This window comes from Herpailurus yagouaroundi, unplaced genomic scaffold (assembly GCF_014898765.1).
Source record: "Herpailurus yagouaroundi ecotype Mexico unplaced genomic scaffold, PumYag 222, whole genome shotgun sequence".
NCBI lineage: Eukaryota > Metazoa > Chordata > Mammalia > Carnivora > Felidae > Herpailurus > Herpailurus yagouaroundi.
The window spans coordinates 18,846,327-18,857,945 of record NW_024412453.1 but is presented as its reverse complement, the minus strand read 5'-3'; the positions used below and the strand labels follow the sequence as shown (position 1 = coordinate 18,857,945).

The following is an 11,619-nucleotide window of genomic DNA, read 5'->3' as shown; positions in this document are numbered from 1 at the left end:
CCCCAGCAGGCTCCGCCCCTTCCAGCTCAGCCCCAGATGCTCCGCCCCCTCCTGCCTCGCACCTGATGCTCCACCCCCAGCAGGCTCCTCCCCCAGCCTAGGATGGTGCTCCGCGCCCAGTCTGCCTCCAGTCTAGCACCCAATGCTCCACCCCCAGAAGGCTTCTTCCTCTCTAGCCTTAAGCTCTCAGGATGCGCCCTTTCTAGACTATTTCTGGTTGGGGTTCTGGTTTCTTTGTTTTTAGGTGTGGTTTTGTTTTTCTGTTAATTCGCTCGTGTTTCACTGTTTCTGTCCGCCTGTTTTCTTTCACTGCCTTCGTGTTTCCCAATTCTGTCTTTCGCTGTTTTTCTGCTTCTCTGTGTCTTTGCCTCTCTGTGTCTGTCTCCGCGTGTGTTCCTGTGTATCTTGGCCTCTCTCTCCCCATCTCTCCGCGTCTCTCTGTGTCTCCCTCTCTGCCTCTGCGCCTCCCGCCCGCCCGCAGGAACAACAATCTCACCTTCCTGCGGCCGTACTACCAGACAGAGGAGGGCGAAGAGAATCCCTTTATATGCTCCTCGCGCCGGGACAACGGCATGCAGAAGTGCTCGCACATCCCCAGCCGCCGTGAGCTGCGCGTGGAGTGCACGCTGGGCTGGGAGGCCTACGGGCAGCCGCAGGCCGAGGGCGTGGCTGGCACGGGCCGCAACGCCTGCATCAACTGGAACCAGTACTACAACGTGTGCCGCTCGGGCGGCTCCAACCCCCACAACGGCGCCATTAACTTCGACAACATCGGCTACGCCTGGATCGCCATTTTCCAGGTGGGTCCCGGCTCTGCGGCTGAGGGCCTGGGCCTCAGTTTCCCCATCGAGGGGGTGCACCGAGCGTGGGGGGGCCCCGGGGGGTCGGTTCACCTGCCCTGCCAGCCCCACGGTAGGCCCCGAGGGGACGCAGGCGAGGAGGCCCCTGCCACCCTCCCAGGGCCATCCGTGTGTGCAGCCGCCTGCCCCCCCAGGTGATCACGCTGGAGGGCTGGGTGGACATCATGTACTACGTCATGGACGCCCACTCTTTCTACAACTTCATCTACTTCATTTTGCTCATCATCGTGAGTGTGGGCGATGGGGCGGGTCCTGGGGGCTGGGCAGGATGTCTGTGGCCGCCAGCACTAGTGGGTGGAGGTGCCCTTGTGTCGTGACAGCTGACCGCAGACCCCTCAACTCCCCTCTCGGTGGACGTCGCCACGTCCCCAGGCTGCGCCATCCCAGCCTCTGCTGACTCCCTCGGGGACCCTGCACTAGGCGAGCTGCAGGGCGGGCCAGACCAAAAGAGACCCAGGGCTGCCCGTGCTAGGGCCGGGGGCTTCCGCTGAGCTCCCGGTGGGAGGTGGTCAGAGGAGAAAGCCCACCTCCGGGAGGCCTCGTCAGGCCCTCTCACGGCCAGGTCCTGTCTGGAGGCTCCAGAAGTCTCCGGACCGTGTCTTGGGGTCGCGGCCCTCCACGGTGTTCACGAGCCTCCGGACACAGCTCTCTGCAGAACAGGTTGCCCCAAAGGCATGGCTCTCTGGAGCGTAGGTGCCCCAGCAGGCACAGCTCCCTACGGTGGAGATGGGCCTCCAGACATCGTGGTGTCCGGGGCAGGGTCTGTGAAGACCCTGCTGTGCACAGAGACAGGCAGACACCCTGCCTCGTTTCTGACCGCAAGTGTGAGCAGAGGAGAGCATCGCGTGGTGACCCTGCCACGGAGGGAGTGAAGCTGAGGGGTTTGGAGAGGTCCACCCTGGAGAGGCGAGCGGTGGCCACGGTCGAGAGGGTCTCGTCGGGAACAGACCAAGTGGGGAAGGGGGCGAGCCGTACAGGTGACGGGAAGGGGGGTCTCTCCCACCCCGCCAGCCGCCGTGTCCTCCACACGTGCGCAGAAGGGGGCAAGGGTCCGTGCAGCCCGCGGTGGGTGCCGGGGCTCGGCGTCGCATCAGCAAGGACCCCACCCATCCTGGGGCGCTCCCACCAGCCTCACTCGCAGCTGGGTCCTCGGCCACCGTGCGGTGGCTCTCCGGCGTCTCCCCCCGGGGCTCGGTCTCTGTCGTAGGGGCGCCCCGCCCGACCCCGACAGCCTGTGACCCCCTCCCCCACGGCCTGGGTCAGCGGCCGGGCCACAGGAGGCTCACCCCTGCCCGCCTGCCGCAGGTGGGCTCCTTCTTCATGATCAACCTGTGCCTGGTGGTGATCGCCACGCAGTTCTCGGAGACCAAGCAGCGGGAGAACCAGCTCATGCGGGAGCAGCGCGCACGCTACCTGTCTAACGACAGCACGCTGGCCAGCTTCTCAGAGCCCGGCAGCTGCTACGAGGAGCTGCTCAAGTACGTGGGCCACGTCTGCCGCAAGGTCAAGAGGCGCGGCCTGCGCCTGTACGCCCGCTGGCAGAGCCGTTGGCGCCAGAAGGTGGACCCCGGCGGCGCCCTGCACGGCCAGGGTCCCGGGCGCCGGCCGCGGCGCGCGGGCAGGCACGCGGCCTCCGTCCACCACCTGGTCTACCACCACCACCACCACCACCACCACCACTACCATTTCAGCCACGGCAGCCCGCGCCGGCCCGGCCCCGAGGACACCAGGCTGGTGCGGGCCGGGGCGCTGCCGTCGCCGCCCTCGCCGGGCCGCGGGCCCCCCGATGCCGAGTCAGTGCACAGCGTGTACCACGCGGACTGCCACGTGGAGGGGCCGCAGGAGAGGGCCCGGGTGGCGCACACCGCGGCCGCCGCCGGCCTCAAACTGGCCACGGGGCTGGGGGCCATGAACTACCCCACCATCCTGCCCTCGTCGGTGGGCGGCAACAGAGGCGGCACCGGCCTCGGGCCCAAGGGGAAGCGGGCCGGCGGGCCTCCGGGCGCCGGAGAGCACAGCCCCCTGAGCCTGAGGGGCCCTGATCCCTATGAGAAGATCCAGCATCTGGTCGGGGAGCACGGTAAGGACCCCGGGCCCGGCCTGTGGAGAGGAGGGGGGACCTGGGCCCGGTGAGCCGAGAGGAGGCGGGACTCTCACATCTGCTCTGCCCGTGTGCTCCCCGGGGAGGCCCCGGGCCCCTTGGGCCGTGACACGACCGGTGGCAGGGGGACAGCACCTGGTCTATAGCGAGCCCCACGTAGCCTCAGTGCAAGTGCCACGCAAGCATTTGCCCACGAGGGTATGAGAATTTGAGGCTGACAGAACCCGTCAAACCTGAAACATGTGTCCTTTTGCCCACCCCCCCCCCCCCGGCCCCAGGAGGAACCACCTGCCCATGTCTAGAACTGACCACTTTGGAAGAGTGTCTCGTCCCCCTCTAGGTGGGGATGCTGGGACAGGGGGAGGGAGGGAGAGATCACGGAGCCCCCGAGGGCGCGGGGATGTCCCCCGACACACTCACGGTCCCTCCCCACTGGAGCTCCGCGGCACCCACCTCGGATAGGCAGGTGGAGGGACACCAGGTCCCCTGCAGACTGCAGGGCCTTCCCAGGGGGTGCGTGCAGGGTGCGGGCCACGGCGCATCCGGAGCAGGCAGGGCAGGGCCGCCGGGTGCCTCCCGGGAGTGTGAGCTGCGGTGGAAACTGCAGGGTGAAGTCGGGGTGAAGCCCGCCCTGGGTCCCAGAGACTCAGCACAGGAGAGCGGTGTCACGGCTCCTCGGCGACTGTTGTGACTCTTCTGTGTCAGAGTGACGGAGGTTCAGATAGCAGTGACTCGGGACGCTGCAATGAATTACGCCTCGCAAAGTCCGAGACCGTGGCTCGCGTTCTGTTTGCGTGGGTGGCGTGGCTGTGGGGCCGATCGGCCCTCTGCTCCTTTGAACCCCTACCCTTGGGTGTGGGCGGAGTGAGTGTGGGGTGCGCGCGTGCACCCGGGCGTGCGCGTGTGCGCCGTTCACCCCGCGGAGGCCTCCGCCGCAGGGGCGGCCCGGCAGCCTGACCAGGCCCATGTCCTTCCCCCCGCAGGACTGGGCCGGGCCCCCAGCCGCCTGTCGGGCCTGAGTGTGCCCTGCCCCCTGCCCAGCCCCCAGGCGGGCACGCTGACCTGTGAACTGAAGAGCTGCCCGTACTGTGCCAGCGCGCCGGAGGACCCTGACTTTGAGCTCAGCGACTCCGAGAGCGGGGGCTCGGAAGGCAACGGGGTCTACGAGTTCACGCAGGACGTGCGGCACGGGGACCGCCGTGACCCCATGCGGCCCCCCGCGGCGGCGGACGCGCCAGGCCAGGGCAGCGCGCGGCAGCGGGCGCGGCGGCGGGTGGCCCCGGGCGAGCAGGGCCGCATCTGGGCCGCCTTCGGTGGCAAACTGCGCCGGATCGTGGATAGCAAGTACTTCAACCGCGGCATCATGGTGGCCATCCTCACCAACACGCTGAGCATGGGCGTCGAATACCACGAGCAGGCAGGTGGCCGCGGGCCCGCCTGAGGGTGGGGGCGGGGCCAGGGACGGTGGCTGCTCAGTCGCTTGACAAACGCTCCTGTCCCTTTCTGGGACTGGGTCCTCATCGAGTGAGCACGGACACGTGCCGTGCCTCCCGTGTGGAGCTTCTACCCATCTGGGGTCCGCGGAGAGCACCACAGACCTAGCAGAGGCCAAGGGCGTTCCCCAGGCCACCTGGTGGCTCTTCTGAGGATGGGCTCAGCTCTCGCAGATCAGGGCTCCCCTTCCGTGAGTCAGGCCCGCTGGGATGCTCGTCGTGGCCACGGGAGGCCAAAGTGTAGAATGGCCCTCGGGAGCCCGTGGTGGGGTTGTCTGGCCCCCCAGCAGCCATGGAAGCCCTCCTCACCCCCCGCCCTGGACCGGGACCTCCGCAGGAAGGGCGGCAGCCGGGTCTGGCAGGGAGAAGGCGTCCTCTCTAGGGATCAGGCTGGTTCCCTCGGGGTGACCAAATGGAGTTCCTCGTGTCCCATCCTTCGGGCTTTTCCAGAGGTTTACACGGCTTTTCTCGTTTTGGAGGATTTAGGGAAAACCCGAGCATTGGTGGCTTTCCGCGGGCCCCGTGTGGGGAGGCTCTTTTCGGGAGGGTGAGAGCCAAGGACAGGGACATGAGCAGATTTCAGGGGACTCCTGGGTAAGGAAGAGCCTCAGCACACGTGGACACGTGCACACGCCGGTGTGTGTGGTCACGTGAGTGCACGTGGACGTGTAAGACCCACCCGTGCAGATGGGAACACATGTATAGACACGTGTCGTGTGTGCACAGGCGTGCTCACATGCGTGGGAACGTATACATTAGCTCAGGCACACACACAGATAAGTCAGCAGGTCCCCAGTAAGAAGACCTCTGGAACCTCCTGCCAGCAAAAAGGGGTATGCAAGGCCCCCAGACGCCAGGGAAGCAGATGCAAGGCAGGTCCCCCTCGCCTACCCTGGAGCTGGTGCCCCCACGTCCCCGTGGCCTCCATTTGCTCTGGTCTCAGACATGCTGGCAGGGCCTAGGGGAGCCAGTGACGGTCAGGGTGGGAGGGCCAGGCAGGCTGGGATCCGCTTCCTCCTCCAGAGGGCAGCCAGTCGGGTTGCTTCCAAGCCGCTGCATCAGTGTAGTTGAACCCGCGCTCAGATTCCCGGGGGCAGGGAGCCCTCCTGCCTCCGAGGGGTGGGAGCCGTGGGTGGGGCGTGACGGCCTCCCCACTGCCCGCAGCCTGACGAGCTGACCAACGCCCTGGAGATCAGCAACATCGTGTTCACCAGTGTGTTCGCCCTGGAGATGCTGCTGAAGCTGCTAGCCTGCGGCCCGCTGGGCTACATCCGGAACCCCTACAACATCTTCGACGGCATCATCGTGGTCATCAGGTGGTCCCCTGTCTCCCGCCTGGGCCACGGGGCCCGGGACCGCACCCCCGCCCCGCCCCGAGAGCAGAGCCCCAGTCGGAGGGAGAGGGCTTGCGGGCAGTGTTTCTGGCAGGCTGTACAGAGTCACACATCGTGGGCAGGGCGGGGTCCCCTCCCTGGGACCAGGTCCCTTCCTACTGGCGCTGCCAGCTGCACGCAGTCCACCGCGTTTCAGAATGTTTCCAGAATGTGGTGGGGCCGTTCCCTGTGGGGACAGCGTAGACACTCGGCGGCCCTTCCGCCTCCTGGCTGGAGTCCACTCAGGGCTCCGTGCCTGCAAGGAAGGCCAGCTTTCCTCTGGGTATCTGCTGCATGGCGTCAACACGGGAAGGAGTGGGAGAATCTGGGGATACCTGTCTCCCCCAGGAGGAAGCAGGGCCTTCGGGAGTCAAGGGGGCCCCCCCCCCCGGGGGCGACAGGGTTGAGTGGGAGCAGACGAGGTAGGCGGAGCTCGCTGTAAGGAGCACAGGATGGGGAAAGGGCCCCGGATGGAGAAGTTTCTGACCAGAGCAGAGCGCAAGTTCTGGCAGCTGCTGGAGGCCGGCAGCCACCAGCGACAGCAGCTATTTAGATGGTGAATCGCACCCCGCCCCCCCCCCTCACCCGCGGGGGCTCTAGTCGCCTTGACACAGCTTAAGTTCTCAGCCACTGAGGCTCCCAGGCTGGCATTCCTGCTTTGGGAAGAGTAGGGGCCGGGGGCGTGGCAGGGGGGGCGTTCCCCAGGGAGGTAGGCGTGGTCTTCGTGAGGAGGGGGGTGTGGCGCTGGGAGGCGGGGGCCAGGGGCGTGGCGGGGGCGTGGTCCCAACGCGGGTCCGGTCCGGCCCCGCAGCGTCTGGGAGATCGTCGGGCAGGCGGACGGCGGCCTGTCGGTGCTGCGAACCTTCCGGCTGCTGCGGGTGCTCAAGCTGGTGCGCTTCATGCCCGCGCTGCGGCGCCAGCTGGTGGTGCTCATGAAGACCATGGACAACGTGGCCACCTTCTGCATGTTGCTCATGCTCTTCATCTTCATTTTCAGGTGGGTCGGCTGCCGGGGAGCCGTCCTCCCCCCGCGGGGCTACGTGGTTAGGGCACGGCCCGCCCACCGCTCTGCCCCCCCCACCCCGTTTGTGGAGGCTCCGTCCCTGGTTCTCTGTTCAGACTTCATTGGCTGGTCCTCCGTGTGCTGGCAGGCCCTGTGGGAACCCAGAGTGGGCTCCGCTCTGCAGGCTCGCAGCCGGGTGGGGGGATGGGCAGGACCCCCAGATAGATGGATGGATGAGGATCTGTGCCCCAAGGAAATCAGGGAAGGAGTGGGGGCAGCCTTCACCTATGTGCTGAGCACCCACTGTGTGCCAGCCTGGCGTGGGGTCAAGCCTCAAGGATGGGCTGGGGCAGAGAACGGCCCAGGCAGGCTGAGCAAGACAGGCCCCAGTTCCTCCCACCCCGGTCTCCGTCTTCCCACCTGTAGGATGGAGGTGGCTAGGCCATGGGCACCGGCAGGAAGGCCCCTATAAAGCAGGAAGCTGGGGACCGGGCCAATGGGGAAGGCGTGGAAGGGCAACCCCTGGGGGCAGGGATGGCCACGTGGCGCTGCACCTGCTCACCTGCTGCCCACCTCCCTGCCATCCTGTCCTGCCCTTAGCATCCTGGGCATGCACCTCTTTGGGTGCAAATTCAGCCTGACAACGGACACCGGAGACACGGTCCCCGACAGGAAGAACTTTGACTCCCTGCTGTGGGCCATCGTCACCGTGTTCCAGGTACAGCCGGGGTGGGCAGGCATCCCCTGACGGGAACGGTGGTCCCCGGGAGAACCCCCCTCCCTGCTCGGGGCAGCCCCAGCATGTGCCTTGGTCTGTCTGAGGCCAGTGCGGTGAAGCCGCCCCCCAGGGCTCCTCGGCATCTCCAGCCCCAACCGGCCCCTCTCTGCAGATCCTCACCCAGGAGGACTGGAACGTTGTCCTCTACAACGGCATGGCCTCCACCTCCTCCTGGGCGGCCCTCTACTTCGTGGCACTGATGACCTTCGGCAACTATGTACTCTTCAACCTCCTGGTGGCCATCCTGGTGGAGGGCTTTCAGGCAGAGGTGAGGGGCGGGAATCCCACCAGACAGACATGGAGAGCGAGCGTCGTTTGGCCACCACACCTGCCCTTGGCAGTAATCTCGGGCCGAGCCCTCCCGGCTACGCCCACCTCCACGCCAGCCTAGCCCAGGGAGGAGGCCTGCGTCGGGGTGTTTGACGCAGATGGTTCCTGTCCCGGGGGAGCCTCACGTGTGTCTCCTGTTTGCGGCCGCAGGGTGACGCCAACAGATCCGACACGGACGAGGACAAGACATCCGCCCACTTGGAGGAGGACTTTGACAAGTTCCCAGACTCCCGGGCCACGGGTGAGCGTTTGCACCATGGGGGTCGAGGGGGTGCCGTTCACCCCATCCTGGCCTAGCACGGGCTCCCGTGGGCAAGTTCTAGGGGGCACGTTCGCTTCCTGGAAGCTCTGCAGGTACAAATCCCCGCCTCATGTCTGCAGAGGTGAAGATGTACCCACTGGCAGTGACTCCCAACGGGCACCTGGAGGGCCGAGGCAGCCTGCCCCCTCCCCTCATCATGCGCACAGCGGCCACGCCCATGCCCACCCCCAAGAGCTCCCCACACTTGGACCCGGCCCCCGGCCTCCTGGAGTCGAGGCGCGGCAGCAGCGGCTCTGTGGACCCCCAGCTGGGCGACCAGAAGTCACTGGTAGGGACCCTCCCCTGCCCCGGCTCCAGGCTTCACCCACGCGGGTCCTTGGGGCCTTTCCCAGTATGAGCGCGGGTCCCGCACGCGCCACAGTCCCACCCCGTGGGTCCCCATCCCCGAGCAGAGGAGACAGGCGCTCCGTTGTCCCGTACGTGGAGCCAGAGCGGCAGCTCTTGGAGACGGAGCGTGAGCGGAGCACACGTGGGAGCGCGTGGCGATCCCTTCCTCCCCGGCAGTTCGTCTTCCCGACCGAAGTGAAAGATAAAAGCCGGTAGAGCACAGGACATACCTCGGGAGGGCAAAGGAAAGGGACAGCAGGGAGGGGACACGTGACAGAAGCCGGGGGGTGGGGCTCCCCATGCAAACCCAGGAGACGCCGCCCCAGCAGGCACAGTCCACCCTGCTTCCAGAAGGCGGGGGAGGGGTGGGGAGGGGGGGCAGAGTGGGAGAAGCTAGCCGCCGAGGGGAAGCCAGGGGTGGGCGGGGCGTGTACGCGCAGGAAAGTCGAGGCAGAGCAGGAAGGTGGGACGTAGGGTGGCCATCACCGAGAAGCGCTCAGCCGAGCAGCAGCATGGCGGCCTGACTCATCCGGCCTGGATGCTGGGGACCGAGGGAGGGGGACAGGCAGCGTCGTGCTGGCCCCGGGGGGTAGAAGTGAGTAAAAGCAGAGAGGGCGAGGAGGCAGAGGCAAAACCCCTGTCTCTTCTGAGACAGCAACTCAACCGTTGTATAAGTCCAGCGGTGGCCAGTTAGCTGATTTGGGAGCCCACCCAGCAGCCCTACCAGTGTCCGATGACATCTGGCCCAGTGTTGGTGCCGGGCTTGTTGATAAGCACCACTACCTGCTCTCCGGGCCAGAATGGTCAAAGTTGCCGAGTCCCGATCCCAACCCAGCCCCAGCCCAGCCCCGGCCCTGGCTCCAGCCCGACCCCAGCCTCAGCCCGGGTCAGCCCAAGCTCAGCCCAAGCTCCAGCCCCAGCTCAGCCCCAACTCAGCCCCAATTCAGCCCCAGCCTCAGCCCCAACCCCAACCCAGCCCTGGTCCCAGCCCCATCCCAGCCTCAGCCCAGCTCAGCCCCAACCCCAGCCCCAACCCAGCCTCAGCCCCAAACGGGCCCCAGCGCAAGCCCCGGCCTCAGCCCCAGCCTCAACCCAGCTCAGCCCAAGCTCCAGCCCCAACTCAGCCCCAGCCCAGCCCCGGCCCTGACCCCAGCCTGAGCTCCAGCCTCAGCCCCAACCCCAACCCAGCCCCAGCCCCAGCCCTAGTCCCAGTCCCAGCCTCTGCCCAGCCCAAACCAGAGCCTCAGCCCAGCTCAGCCCCAGCCTCAGCCCCCATCCAGCCCTGGCCCCAGCCCCAGCTCAGCCCCACCCCAACCCCGAGTCCCAGCCTCAGTCTAGCTCAGCCCCATCCCAGCGCCAGCCCCAGCCCCAGCCCCAGCCCAACTCAGCATTCCCAACACTCACTGGCTGTCTCAGGCTCTTCGTTGACCGGCTTTGTGCCACAGGCAGACCACTAAAAAAGCAGTGTGCTCGGTGGTAGGGTTGTGTGCGCGTTATAGGAGGTGATCCACAGACAGATGCTGTCAGCAGGGTTAGTAGTAATGCAGCTGGTCAGGAAAAGCCCCCGTGGCCAGGTGCCCAGGGCCTGGGACGTCTCAGCGGGGGGCTGGTCCTGCTCACTCCTCACCCCCCCCTACACACAGTCCAGCCTCCGAAGCTCGCCCTGCGCCCACTGGGGCCCCAACAGTGCCTGGAGCAGCCGGCGCTCGAGCTGGAACAGCCTGGGCCGCGCACCCAGCCTCAAGCGCCGGAGCCAGTGCGGGGAGCGGGAGTCGCTGCTGTCCGGGGAGGGCAAGGGGAGCACGGATGAGGAGGCAGAGGACGGCAGGCCGGGGGCGGGGGCCTCGCCGGGGACGCGTACCGTCCCGCTGCGCCGTGCCGAGTCCCTGGACCACCGCAGCACGCTGGACCTGCGGCCCCCGCGGCCAGCCGCGCTGCTGCCCAGCAAGTTCCACGACTGCAACGGGCAGGTGCTCGCCCTGCCCAGTGAGTTCTTTCTGCGAATCGACAGCCACAAGGAGGACTCGGCCGAGTATGATGAAGATGTGGAGAACGTGAGTGGGCCCGTCCTCCACACCTCCCTCCTGTTTGGGTTTGTTCCCCAAAGCAGAGCCTGAGGCGGGGACCCAGGCCCCACGTCACTCGTGGGGTCTCCTGGTGCCCCAAGACAAGTGGGTGGGGAGAGCAGGACAGGCTGAGCAGCCCTTGATGCCGGGGACACGGCCTCAGCTCATCCACCCGGAGCCCTGGAGCAGACTGGCCCCGGGCTCGACCCTGCGCCCACCTGAGGGGTGGTTCCGAGCCCTGAGCAGGTCAGCCCCTGGCAGGCAGCTCCTCAGATGCAGAGGGCAGGGCCACCTTCTCAGTGAGGCCCTTTCTCGGGGCGGTTCTGCAGGATGGGGGCCAGCTGGGGGAGGGGTCCCCTGGACTCCCAGCGGGGGTCTCTGTCAGTGGGTGGGGAGGACCAGGCTGGAACTACTGGGACCCCAGAGACAGAAGGATGGGGCGGGGCCTAAGGAGGAGGGGGGCCCTGGGTGTGGGAGGGCCCGCGGTGGGGGGCGGGGGCAGGCTGGGAGGGGCCCTGAGGACCTGCGTCCTCTGCCCCCAGAGCTGCTGCCTGCGCCTGCGCAAGGTGCTGGAGCCCTACAAGCCCGCGTGGTGTCGGAGCCGGGAGCCCTGGGCCCTGTACCTCTTCTCCCCGCAGAACAGGTGAGGGGCACGCGGCGAGGGGCTGACTGCGCCCCCTGGGTACACAGTGAGCGTCCCTGGGCCTCGGGGTCTCTTGCGCCCCGGAGCTGTTTTCTCTGGGGCTGTAGCAGCCACGCGGTCCCTGGAGCGGGTCACGCTGCCTCACGTGCCCAACCGCCCAGGTTCCGGGTCTCCTGTCAGAAGATCATCGCCCACAAGATGTTCGATCACGTCGTCCTGGTGTTCATCTTCCTCAATTGCATCACCATCGCCCTGGAAAGGCCTGACATCGACCCCAGCAGCACCGTGAGGCGCCCTTCTGGCCGGGGGGGGGGGGGGGGGGG

The 11,619-nt window shown here is 67.1% G+C and overlaps 1 protein-coding gene across 1 annotated transcript in view; it reads left to right on the top strand.

Moving 5' to 3' along the window:
- CACNA1H (calcium voltage-gated channel subunit alpha1 H) overlaps positions 1 to 11,619 on the top strand; it is a 68,049-nt gene that overhangs the window by 45,315 nt on the left and 11,115 nt on the right. The window contains exons 8-20 of the mRNA XM_040458691.1: positions 482 to 800; positions 995 to 1,087; positions 2,166 to 2,940; positions 3,945 to 4,378; positions 5,619 to 5,770; positions 6,639 to 6,824; positions 7,431 to 7,548; positions 7,721 to 7,876; positions 8,089 to 8,179; positions 8,320 to 8,528; positions 10,231 to 10,641; positions 11,196 to 11,296; positions 11,458 to 11,581. Coding sequence (XP_040314625.1) covers positions 482 to 800; positions 995 to 1,087; positions 2,166 to 2,940; positions 3,945 to 4,378; positions 5,619 to 5,770; positions 6,639 to 6,824; positions 7,431 to 7,548; positions 7,721 to 7,876; positions 8,089 to 8,179; positions 8,320 to 8,528; positions 10,231 to 10,641; positions 11,196 to 11,296; positions 11,458 to 11,581 — 3,169 coding nt within the window. The remainder of the gene's footprint in view (positions 1 to 481; positions 801 to 994; positions 1,088 to 2,165; positions 2,941 to 3,944; positions 4,379 to 5,618; positions 5,771 to 6,638; positions 6,825 to 7,430; positions 7,549 to 7,720; positions 7,877 to 8,088; positions 8,180 to 8,319; positions 8,529 to 10,230; positions 10,642 to 11,195; positions 11,297 to 11,457; positions 11,582 to 11,619) is intronic.